Source organism: Terrapene carolina, unplaced genomic scaffold (assembly GCF_002925995.2).
Source record: "Terrapene carolina triunguis isolate 2854851 unplaced genomic scaffold, T_m_triunguis-2.0 Scaffold130, whole genome shotgun sequence".
Lineage (NCBI taxonomy): Eukaryota > Metazoa > Chordata > Testudines > Emydidae > Terrapene > Terrapene triunguis.
Genome location: NW_020664481.1, coordinates 15,581,462 through 15,593,609, shown reverse-complemented (window position 1 = coordinate 15,593,609; position 12,148 = coordinate 15,581,462). Strand labels below are relative to the sequence as shown.

At 44.0% G+C, this 12,148-nt stretch overlaps 1 protein-coding gene across 3 annotated transcripts in view; it reads left to right on the top strand.

Annotated features, from left to right (window-relative positions):
• The window catches only part of BCAS4 (breast carcinoma amplified sequence 4), a 68,393-nt gene that overhangs the window by 17,906 nt on the left and 38,339 nt on the right, over positions 1–12,148 (top strand). For 2 of the 3 annotated variants that reach the window (XM_026652822.2, XM_026652823.2), the window contains exon 3: positions 6,728–6,829. The exons of the other annotated variant lie outside the window; for it this stretch is intronic. In XM_026652822.2, coding sequence (XP_026508607.1) covers positions 6,728–6,829 — 102 coding nt within the window. The remainder of the gene's footprint in view (positions 1–6,727; positions 6,830–12,148) is intronic. 3 annotated transcript variants of the gene reach the window in all.

The following is a 12,148-nucleotide window of genomic DNA, read 5'->3' as shown; positions in this document are numbered from 1 at the left end:
TCCTCCAGAGCTGGATAGTCTTTCTTAGAAATAAAGTACAGACACTGAGATGTCACCACATGGGAGGCTCTGAAAGCAGAATACCCCAAAAGAGATGTGAGATGTTATAGCTGTATCTTTTCCCTATTTTATTGCCCCCATTTCTCTTTTTAGACCAGTGATATTCAAACTGAGGCTCGGGAGCTGCAAGTGGCTCTTCAATGTATCTCCTGCGGCTCTGCAGCACATGATATTAAAACACTGTGTGATTTTAATTATTAACCTGTCTAAACTATTAACCAGTCAGGATGCTTTTACTATGTTATTAACCAATGGTAGAATACTTGGTCAGTCATTTTGCTGTGAGAATAATATATGTAATTATATAAAAAAGGTAAATGAAACAAATTCACACTACTGTGGCTCTTTTGGGTAATGTTGATCACTAATTTGGCCGCTGAACCACTGAGATCTGAGTATCACTGCTTTAGACAGCTCTGTGCTGTGTTTAACCCTTCATACATGACAATGGCCACGTAAAGTGTTATATTAAAAAATAAAGTGAATAAATCACAGTGGTACGATGCACTTGAAGATTTTTGGATCAGGCTTAGAGGAGATTTCAGTGTTGTCTTAGCTTATGTGCTACTGAGGGTAGTTTTGTCCCTCATTGGGTGCAAATCCTGAGTTCTTCACAGGGCTCTTCTTGCAGACAGCTTTGCATTTTGTTCAAATTCCATTTGACTTTGTTCTCCACCCCACCCATTTCTAAGGATGCAGACTTCCTTCGGCAATTCTTTTGTCTTTCTCATTGTGAGCATTGATTCAGTATTGCATTACAGTCCACAGCAAACATTTTCTTTAGGTGTGTTTGTCTAACTGTATACCAGATCCATTTAGCTAATATCAAGAAGCACCTTTCAGAATTCTATAATGTGTTTCCAGCTGAGGTAAGATGTTTTGTTTATTGTGTGTCATTTTTGAGGATCTTGGCTTTTGTTTTTCAATAAATGACACCCCCAATAAAATGTGCTAAAATCTTATAACTAAAGATGGATAAGACTGAAATCTTATTTGGCCATTTCACTTGTGTTTTCATTGTTGAATTGTCATGAATTTGTTTTTTTAATAAGCATATTAGGCACACAACTATGCACTCACAATTTGTGTCTAGTGTGCTCATGCCATTACCATGATGTTATCCATAAATTTTGTGAGATCATGTGCAACTGGCTAATTGTGCATAGCTGCACACAATTACCTGGTTTAGCAGCACAGCAGTGGTAACTCTGCATGCAAATTAGGTGTGTGATTCAAAGACTCTAAGCATGAATTTGAGATAGGCTTGAATTCCAACTAGAATCTTGCTGGCAGGGTGTTGGTTTTTAACCTATAAAACCTAGATGTTTTGGGACCTGTTTTTGTGACAGATCCCCTTTTCCCCCCCCCAAGACTTACAGCCACATTTGAAATTGGCAGAGGCTGCCAGGCTGGAATGTCCTTGATCTAAAGGAAAGGAAATCCATTCTTTCTGTGTTTGTTTGTTAGGACGGGGGCAACTTCTTTCAGAACTCACTCCCCTCATTGATCTTTCCAAACCTGCATTTGCTAACCTCCCAACTTTGCTCTCTCTTTTTTCCAGCAATTGGGGAGAAAGTAAACTGAGGGCTAGGGTGGCTATATTTATGGATAGTCCCTTTTGTGTTATTTTGTGTGTTTTAACCCATGGGTTGGGTGTCCAGAGCAGAGGATGGGAACCTACAGATATAGCTTCTAATTTCAAATAAATACATCTCTGGGATTACCAGATTTTGGACATAATCTTTGACTTCCAGTTATTGTTCCAGCCACACACATGGATTCTGTGTTGAATATGACTTCATTTATTAACTATAAATTTGTTTAAAAATATTAAGATATCAAAAATCTATCCATGTTTAATTGGCACCCTTTAAACTCCAGTGTGTGCTTTGGTTCTAAGGTTCCGACGTTGGCACAGTTCTTATTTAACTGATGCCACTAGAACTCCGCTGCATATTTTGGTTCTAAGGCTTTGACCTTGATACAGAAGGCTCTCCCATTCAAGGATGCCATTTTATGTGCAGCATTAGGTTTTGCTGTGTCTGGATATCTGTCCTACTTGGAGCTTGCATGCCGTTCCTGGCTTGTGTTTTAGTTCTCCATTATTACTCGGTTTACTCTCTGTGTTAGGCTATTGCTCTCAGCCTGTTCCCTCCCTGAGATTAGTCTTGCTGACTTGAATGGTTGTTAAACAAAGCTCAAAACGTTTTAATCTTCCAAGTTAACATAGCAAAGCTTAGTAATGGGAATACAGATTTTTCCTATGGACCATTGTGCTCTGGTACTTCTGCTGAGCACCCAGTTTAATCTTCAATAAAGTAAAGTATAACAAATTGCATGTAGGGGAAATTAATCTTGTTTTATCATGTGGAATTTCCAGACCAGTCATGCTTTCTCTGGCTGGAAAAAGGTTACTATACCAAGAGAAGTACTTCCCTTCTTTGTTATGGGCTGACTCCTCTTGAACTCTTCTGTTGCTGTGGTTCTGCAGACGGCTGCAGAATGACTCTTCTTGAATCATATTTGCATATCATTTCCTTTCATCACTGACTGCTTGCTGGAAAATTTGCTCTCCTGCATCTTGTACTAGTGGTTTGTTTTTGCCCTCAAAGACAATTTAGATTTTATTCCATGGCTGCTTTGACCTTGCTGTGGCGATAATTTTTGCCCTCACTGTACATGGTCTGAATAACTTCTTAGTTGTTTTGGCTACATCCCCAAACTGTGTTTGTATGTATTGTAGTTATCTAGTGGTAGGCTCTCTAAGTGGTTTCTCCCCAGCTCCTTTTTAACCAACACTGGAAAACACGGTTTGCTGCCTTATCTTGGATAATATGAGGGTCAATTTTCAATCTTACGCAAATTAAATGACTTACCCCAAACTTGTCACCAATCAGTGTTTTGTAAATATTGTGTAGCAGAGTGTTCTGTCTGCCCCTGGCCTAAAGGGCACTAACCAAACGATCCCCAGACTCCTCTGTATTAACTGTCCCATTCTGTATTTTTGTTTAACAGAAATACCTTTCTTTTAAAAAAGGAAATGAGAGAATCTGGTTCCCTTTTGAGGGGATCTCACTGTCTGGGCTGGTTTTCTGTCAGATATAATGTGCACAATATGTTGTTCTTATCCAAATGTGTACGTATGGGTGCGTGCATGGATGCATACCATCATACCAGACCAAATGGTAAGACCATCGCATGCATAATGTTCTTATGTTCTTATAAGTGTTTATCCATGCAAAGAAAAGTCTTGATTTTAATTTGTCCACGTTAGGAGTTGTGCCAGTATAACTATTTTGTTAAATCACACCCTTCCCCAAAATAGTTCCACTTAAAAGTTTTTCCAGTATCCATCACCCCAGAAAGCACTGTGTAAGTTCCTTTACTGCAGGCACGTTTAAATTGGGGAAATCTCAAAATACACAGCAAACTCCTGCAGGGTCAGCCAGCACAGCTTCATTCCCTTATCATCTCAGCTGAAAGACCCCAATTCCACTCTAGTCAGTTCCAATAAAACCTTGTTTGCCAGTGGTCTGAAAAGGGCCTGGGGGAGAAAAAAATCCTCAGCCTCTGGGACAAAACGTCTGCCAGAAAATGCCTCTGGGGAAGGCTTCCCTGAGCTCCTAGAGTGAGGCAATTATAATTCTAGCCAGAGCCATGACAGCCCACAGGTTATGTAAACCCTCTTCTGCTCCATCCCACTTAGGCCCAACGAGATTCCTTATATAAGTAGGCCCAGCCACCCTCTTTGTTCCTTTGGTTCATGTGTTGCTACTGTGCGCCGTTTATCTAATCTCATTGTTCGCTTGGGTGCTTTGCTGTTTTGTTTTTGTTAAATTAAGGCCAGAAGTTAACTGGAATTTCTTGAACACTCATATTCACTTAAAAGAAGCCACTTCTTTGCTGGACAGAAGTTAAAGCTGCTTGGAGAGAGTCCCATCAAGAGTCCTCTTCCACAGCACTGTTTCCTTTTGAATGAATGGCTTTGCAGCAGTTGTTTGGGGTGTCGCTTGTTGTGTTGGGTCCTTCATTTTTTGGTTCCTTTGCTGCTACTTTTGATGCTTCCATTGTTAATAATTTAGGAGGGGAGAAGTCAGCAGAAGCAGAGAAGCACTAATTACAGCCTCTTCACTGCTACTGTACAACCTTTCTGGAAGTGCTCGCAATCTTTTTTATGGCAGAACCCATTAGCACACAGAAAGGGGCAGGTTTCTCTGATACTTTAAAATGAAACAAGCATCATACTTTTAAGAATATGCTGCTGCCTGTACAAACCTCCACACTCTAATGGCTCAATCCAGCAGTCCTTACTCAGGCAAAACTCCCACTGATGACAGTTCAAGGTGTGGGGGGCTCTGCCTGAGTAAGGACTGCAGGGTCAGGTCCCTAATCTGCATAATAATATGAATGATTTGGCGCAGTGTACAATTTTGTAGATTCATTTTCTAATATACTAGTCAGAAGTCATGGTACATTAGATCTTAGAAGTGAAGAGCAGGAGGAATAGCTGTTTCTCAATTCCTGCCTTATCCCTCACTTTATTTTGTATTCTATGTACTGCTTGCGGTCCCAAAATTGGAGGACAGGTATGGTATCTGACTAGTTCTCACTAAGCTAATCACTGAAGGCTGTTTATATACCAAATAGGGTAATACTCAGTTTTCACTAACTTCATGCTTCGCAGAACTCCAAATAAGGATCAGGCATTTATATAGATGATGCCTCCAAAAAAATTGAAAATGATTAGGCCGCTGGTGCACTGATATCACTGCTGATCATGATGGCCAATACTGTGTTTTCTTGTACTCCCCATCTCTCTGTATCCAGTTGCTGTCTCTTATCTTTCATACTTAGACAGTGAGGTCTTTGTAGCAGGGTCTATCTTTTGTTTTGTGTTTGTACAGCACCTAACACAATGGGCCCCCGATCTCTGGCTGAGTCTCCTCGGCTCTACAGTATTACAAATAATATTAATACAAACAGCCACAGTTCCCATTAGATAAAATAAAAATGTATGTAAGGGGTATAAACCCTCCTGCTTCAGGGTACAAATTACCACTAACTGACAGGAGTTAGGAAGGAACTTCCTCTGTGCAGTTTATGCCATAATTGTGCATCATGAATAGTCTCACTTCTTTAAAACATCTGATACAGCGCACTGTTACAGACAAAATACTGTACTAGATGGACCACAGGTCTGATCCAGGATGACAGTTCCTACATTTCTGTGCTTAGTGCCTGTCTACAGCACAAATCGAACAATGTTAGTTAAGTTTAAATGGTCTCTGCCTTTCTTATTGGGTTTGGTGATGGCCAAGGCACTGGGTCTACACTAGAAAATTAGGTCAGTTTACGTTTGTCAGGGGTGTGAAAAATCCACCCCCCTGCGCGGTTTAGGTAAACCGACCTAACTCCCTGCGTACACAGTGCTTAGGTCAATGGAAGAATTCTGTCTCAGGGAGGTGGATTACCTACGCCAATTGGAGAACCCCTCCCGTCGGCGTAGGTAATGTCTGCACTGAAGAAATGCAATGGCGCAGTGTTTTAATTGTAGACAAGCTCTAAGAATCAACCTGTTTTTTTTCATCAGCTACCAGGGCTGATCGCTGTAGGCTAAACTACAGGTTATCCTTATCAAAAACTATTTGAAATTGTATTCCGCCCAATATGAATCAACGCCTCTCAGATCAAATCAAAGTCAGGGGATGGAAGGAAAATAAATACATTTTTAACCATGGTTAGCTGTATTGACAGAACTGCTGAACAGAAAATGAAAAGCTCTCTTGAGAAAAGATTTGTGGGGAAGTAGTTGGGGTCTAGTGGTTAGATTGGGAGGGGGCAAGGGCTTGCACTCAGGATCATGGGTTCTACTCCTGGTTCTTCCACTGACTCCCTGTACGACTTGGGAAAGTCATATAACTTCAGTTTCCTTATTTGTATCCTGGGTAGAACAATAGCTGTTTCAATGGGGTGCTTTGTAATTTGCCTAATTAATCATAGAATCATAGAAATGTAGGGCTGGAAGGAACGTCAATAGGTCATCAAGCCCAGCCCCCTGCGGGGAACCAGGACCAAGTAAACCTAGAGTCCTAGACTATCCCTAACAGGTGTTTGTCCAACCTATTCTTAAAAACCTCTAATGATGGGGATTCCAAAACCTCCCTAGGAAACCTATTCCAGAACTTAACTACCCTGAGGCTAGGTCTACACTACCCACCTGAATCGGTGGGTAGAAATCGATCTCTCGGGGATCGAATTATCGCGTCTCATCGGGACGCGACAATCGATCCCCGAATCGACGCTTTTACTCCGCCAGCGGAGGTAGGAGTAAGCGCCGTCGACTGGGAGCCGCGGAGGTCGATTTTGCCGCCGTCCTCACAGCGGGGTAAGTCGGCTCTGATACGTCGAATTCAGCTACGCTATTCGCGTAGCTGAATTTCCGTATCTTAAATCGATCCCCCCCCCCCCGTAGTGAAGACCTGCCTTGAGAGTTTGAAAGTTTTTCCTAATATCTAACCTAAATCTCTCTTGCTGCAGATTAAGACCATTACGTCTTGTCCTACTAAAGCTTGTGCTTTGAAATGGTCAGGTGAAAGTTGCTGTTGAGGTGCTGTGTATTTATCATGATGATGCTTTCTGCTGTGAGATACTTTTGTTTTCTGTGCAGATTAGAAGCGATACATCCCAGATCCTGGATGAGACCATTCCGCTCATTAAAGCCAAGGTGGTAGAAATGAACAACATCTATGCCAAAGTTGATAAATTAGAGGTTTGTTACATTGAGATTTGCATTCTTGGGGGGGAGGGGGGAGAAATGTGCTTCTGAGGTTGCCCTTCCTCTGGAATTGTGCGGAGTGCTCACATATTTGCAACTAATTTTGTTCCGTCAGGCAGTATGTTTTTTGTTTGCTTGTTTGTTTTAAATCGGTGGCCTAAAATACAGCACTTGTGTAAGTGCTTGCGGGATTGGGGCCTTAAAGAATAATTTATTTTCTAATTCACCAACTCCTAGTATTAGATTTAAGGTATCCATAATGATCAGGTCTTTGTGACTTGTAGGGGGATTTATGCCATGGTGTTTACTGTTTTTGTTTTTGTTTTTTTAAAAAGGTCAGGTCTCATGTCCATCAGTTTCAGCTTGTTGATAATAGTCTTGTGTAATTTTGTAAAAGATATCTCTGTGCTCCCCTCTACTGCAGCGTTTTAGTGTTTGGTGTATCCTGAATGAGGGAAGCCAGTACGATTCACTAAGATGATGTCCTCACCATATTTAGTAAGCAGTATATTAAAATTACAGTGTCAGCTCAGGGCAAGGTTGCCTCTGGGATGAATATAATTAAAACATGACAAGATAAATCGCATAATGTTTAATATCACTTCTAACTGACTTGGAGAAGTGGAAGAAGCTAAATGTTCGTGGCATCAATTCCAGGTGGGCAGTTCACAAGCTTTGAGCTCAACCCCTGTACAAAGTAGCAAAATAACTCTCCTCGCCCCCTCCCCTCCCACGAGGTTTAGTGTTGAGGGCAGGAATGGCAATTGATTTAATTGTATTTAAAGCATTGTATTTTCCAGAGCAAATTTCTTTGCCCTTTTATGCCACCTTTCATCCAAGGGCTCTGAAGTATTTTATATCCAGCTACAGCACTGTGAAGCTGGTAGGTATTGTCCTATTTTACAGTTGGGGAAACTGAGTCATAGAGCTTCAGGGCAAAATTTTCAAAAGTAGGAGTCTAACGCTAGGGTCCTAAGACAATTAGGTACCTCCCTGGTTTTCAAAAATGCTGAGCATCCCAACCTCAATAAGAGCTATTGGGTTCTCAACACTTTTGAAAATCAGGGAGGTGCCTGAATATTGACGTAGGCACATTTTGAAAATCACACCCTAATGGATCTAGGTGCTCAAACGGACTGTGGGAGTCAGGTGCCTAATTCCTTTAGGCACTTTTGAAAATCCCACCCTAAGTTTATTTGGGCTTCTGTCTTAGCAAATCTTTGCTCTAGTGACATGCCTAAAATTATAAGCAAGTAAATGGCAAAGCCCCTGACTCCTACCTCCCCTTCTCTAACAGTGAGAGAACCCTCTTTCACCTACTATTTCATTATCGATAGTTACTACTTCAGTGTTTAATTTGAATTGAAAATTATTTAAAAAACAAACTTGGATTACCACTTCTTATTTTTTGCCAAGGGCCACAATCTGAGATTTGTTTCTTGGCTAGCTGGGTCCTAGAAAACACTTTTCAAGCCAAATGGAGTATTTGATGCGGTTACTCTCAAGATGGACAGTAATTTTACACCCTGTTGATACCTGTGCTGCCTCTTATTTTATTTGATTCTACTGAGTCGGGATAAAACAATATCTCCATTTCATCACATGAATTCAGGGTCATTCTGGCTCGTATTATAACCAGTACTAAAAAATTCTGCAGGCCAGATTCTGTCCTCAGTGACACCTCTGCAACAACTTTGCCATCTGGGGTTTGCACAGGTGTAGCAGGACCACATTCTGTCCCTGGTAAATGGAACTGAATTGACAATTCTGTGGTTATACACAAGCAGGAAATAAACTCCACCTCTTTCTCCTGTAGCTCTGCAAGGCTAACTAGAGTAAAAAAATAGAAAAAAATTCACTTTTGCCAGCAAAGTGAGCAGATCCAACTCAAAATATACATAGGATACAGATCTATTGAATAAGAAGGTGTCATTTGTACAAGATTTATTTTCAGACTAGAGCTACTCTTCAGAGCCTTGATTCAGCAAAGTAGAAAGTGGGTTCTGTAGAAAGATAAAATAAGAGAGTACCTGCTGTGGAGAGCTCACAATTAAGACAGTCCTATAAACTCTGCCTTGTAGCAATTTGTGTGTACGTGGGAGAGTATTACAGTGGAATTTGGGTTTTAGTGATCATTCTATTGTGATCATTTGGATACATGGATCAGTTTTTTTCCAAAAGCCAGTTTCAATGCGTGTCTGAAGCTTGTGCTGACCAGTGGGGGGCATTCAGCTGAAAGAATCATATGGGAAGTGATGTATTATTGTATTTGATGTTTACAAAAGTAGAAAAGAATTTCACACCTTTGAGTGTCACTCGGCTGCAGGTAAAAAAAAAAAAAAAAAAATGTTATAGTTGATGGGAGCTGTTTTTATCCTGACTGCCCTGATTTGGCATTCTAGGATGTCTAGTAGGACTCATGCTGTCCTTGCTAGATGGAGACTCTGTTTCTCTGCTTGTGATTGATTTGGCGTTTCACTGTTCTATGGATCTGGATGTAGTGATCATTCAGCTAGAACACTCCTGTGCCCAGCGCCTCTTACAACTGGATTCAACAAGAAATCAGAGGATGTCTTAGGCCAGAAGTTCAGAGACCTCCGTCTAGTCACTAAGGGTATGTCTACACTACGAGGGTAATTCGATTTTACTTAAATCGAATATGTGGAATCGATATTGCAAAGTCGAACGTGTGTGTCCACACTAAGGACACACTAAGGACAGTAATTCGACTTTGTGAGTCCACACTAACGGGGCGAGCGTCGATATTGGAAGCGGTGCACTGTGGGCAGCTATCCCACAGTTCCCGCAGTCCCCGCTGCCCATCGGAATTCTGGGTCGAGCCGCCAATGCCTTCTGGGTAAAAAAAATTTGTCGTCATCCGTCTGTCACTAACGCCCTCCCTCCCTCCATGAAAGCGCCGGCGGGAAATCAGTTCGCGCACTTTTCTGGTCAGTGACAGCGCGGACGCCACAGCACTGCGATCATGGATCACGCTGCGACCATCGCTGCACTTGTGGCCGTTCTCAACACCTCGCAGCTTATCATACACCTTTCCCTGAGGCAGATGCAGAGAAATCGGGCGAGGAGGCTACGGCACCGCCGTGAGAGCCTGAAGTCGGAGAGTGGCACAGAGCTGTCAGAAACCACGAGCCCCAGCGCCCAGGACATCACGGTGGCAATGGGGCATGTGGATTTTGTTGAACGGCGATTCTGGGCCCGGGAAACAAGCACGGACTGGTGGGACCGTATAGTGCTTCAGGTCTGGGATGAATCCCAGTGGCTGCGAAACTTTCGCATGCGGAAGGGGACTTTCCTCGAACTTTGTGAGTTGCTGTCCCCTGCCCTGAAGCGCAAGGACACCCGCATGCGAGCAGCCCTCACTGTCCAGAAGCGAGTGGCCATAGCCCTCTGGAAGCTTGCAACGCCGGACAGCTACCGGTCAGTCGCGAACCACTTTGGTGTGGGCAAATCTACCGTGGGGGTTGTTGTCATGCAAGTAGCCAAGGCAATCGTGAAGGTACTGCTCCCAAAGGTAGTGACCCTGGGAAACGCGCAGGTCATCATAGATGGCTTTGCCGCGATGGGATTCCCAAACTGCGGTGGGGCTATCGATGGGACTCACATCCCTATCCTGGGACCGGACCACCAGGCCAGCCAGTACATCAATAGAAAGGGCTACTTTTCAATGGTGCTGCAAGCACTGGTGGACCATCGGGGACGGTTTACAAACATCTACGTCGGATGGCCGGGCAAGGTTCATGACGCTCGCGTGTTCAGGAACTCTGGTCTGTTTAGACGGCTGCAGGAAGGTATTTACTTCCCAGACCACAAAATAACTCTTGGGGATGTGGAGATGCCTACAGTCATCCTCGGGGACCCAGCCTACCCGCTAATGCCCTGGCTCATGAAGCCCTATACTGGCGCCCTGGACACAGAAAAAGAACTGTTCAACTACCGGCTGAGCAAGTGCAGAATGGTAGTGGAGTGTGCTTTTGGCCGTCTCAAAGGGAGATGGAGAAGCTTACTGACTCGCTGTGATCTCAGTGAAACCAATATCCCCATCGTTATTGCAGCTTGCTGTGTGCTCCACAATCTGTGTGAGAGCAAGGGGGAGACCTTTATGGCGGGGTGGGAGGTTGAGGCAAATAGCCTGGCTGCTGATTACGTCCAGCCAGACAGCCGGGCCATTAGAAGATCCCAGCGGCACGCCCTGTGCATCCGGGAGGCTTTGAAAGCTAGGTTCCTGAGTGAGCAGGGCAACCAGTGACTTTTCAGTTTGTGGACAGAAAAGCTGAACCTGCCCCCGTTTCTTTACCCAGTTCATTTTGACTATCCTCTCCAGTTACATACCCCCTTCACCACCTTCCCCTTCCCAAAAAATAAAATCATTTCGATTTTGTTAATGAACACCGTTGTCTGTGTTGCTGTTTTCGCGGGAATATTTTAAACCGGGGACGCAGACTGTGGCGGGGGGCGGGTTCAGTGTTCTGATGCAAATGATGCTTCTAAACTCCCGGAATGCCAGGCTCCGCACTGGTGGACTGGTTATTTCAATGGAGAACATGAAAAACACCTCCCAGACTGACCAGGGTAACCAGTGACTGCACTGTGTATGTGTCCTGATGCTGGACCTGACACCGCCTCTGTACCCTGCTAAAGGTCACTGTCCTGCCCAATTACCAAGCCCCTTCCCCCCCTCCAGACAGACTCTCCCTCAAAAGAACCTGACTGAAACAGTAATGGAGAGAAACAAACATTTTATTGCGAACCAGACATGAAACGTGGGGGGTGAAACTTGGACGGGGGCTTGTGTGAGGTGGGTAGGAAAGGACTTATGAAATTTTGGGGAATGTCAGCCTTCTAGTGCTAGAGCAGTCTGCAGGGGTTGACTGAAAGTTTTAACGGCCCTTGCCGCCCCTCCTTCTTTGGAGTTTGGGTGAGGGTGGTGTGGGACTTGGTGGCGGGTGAGGGCGGTTACAGATAGACTGCAGCGGGGCTCTGTCCTCCTGCCTCCGGTCTTGCAGAACATCCACAAGGCGCCGGAGCGTGTCCGTTTGCTCCCTCATTAGTCCAAGCAGCTTTTCAGTAGCCTGTTGGTCCTCCTGACGCCACCTCTCCTCCCGTTCCATGACTGCTCGGTGCATTTGTGACAAGTTCTCCCTCCACTGTGTCTGCTGGGCTGCCTGGGCTCGGGAGCATCCCATTAGTTCTGAGAACATGTCTTCACGCGTCTTCTTCTTCCTCCGCCTAATCTGCGCTAGCCTCTGGGAGTGTGCTGACAGGCTGGGTTGGGAGACAGTCGCAGATGTGTCT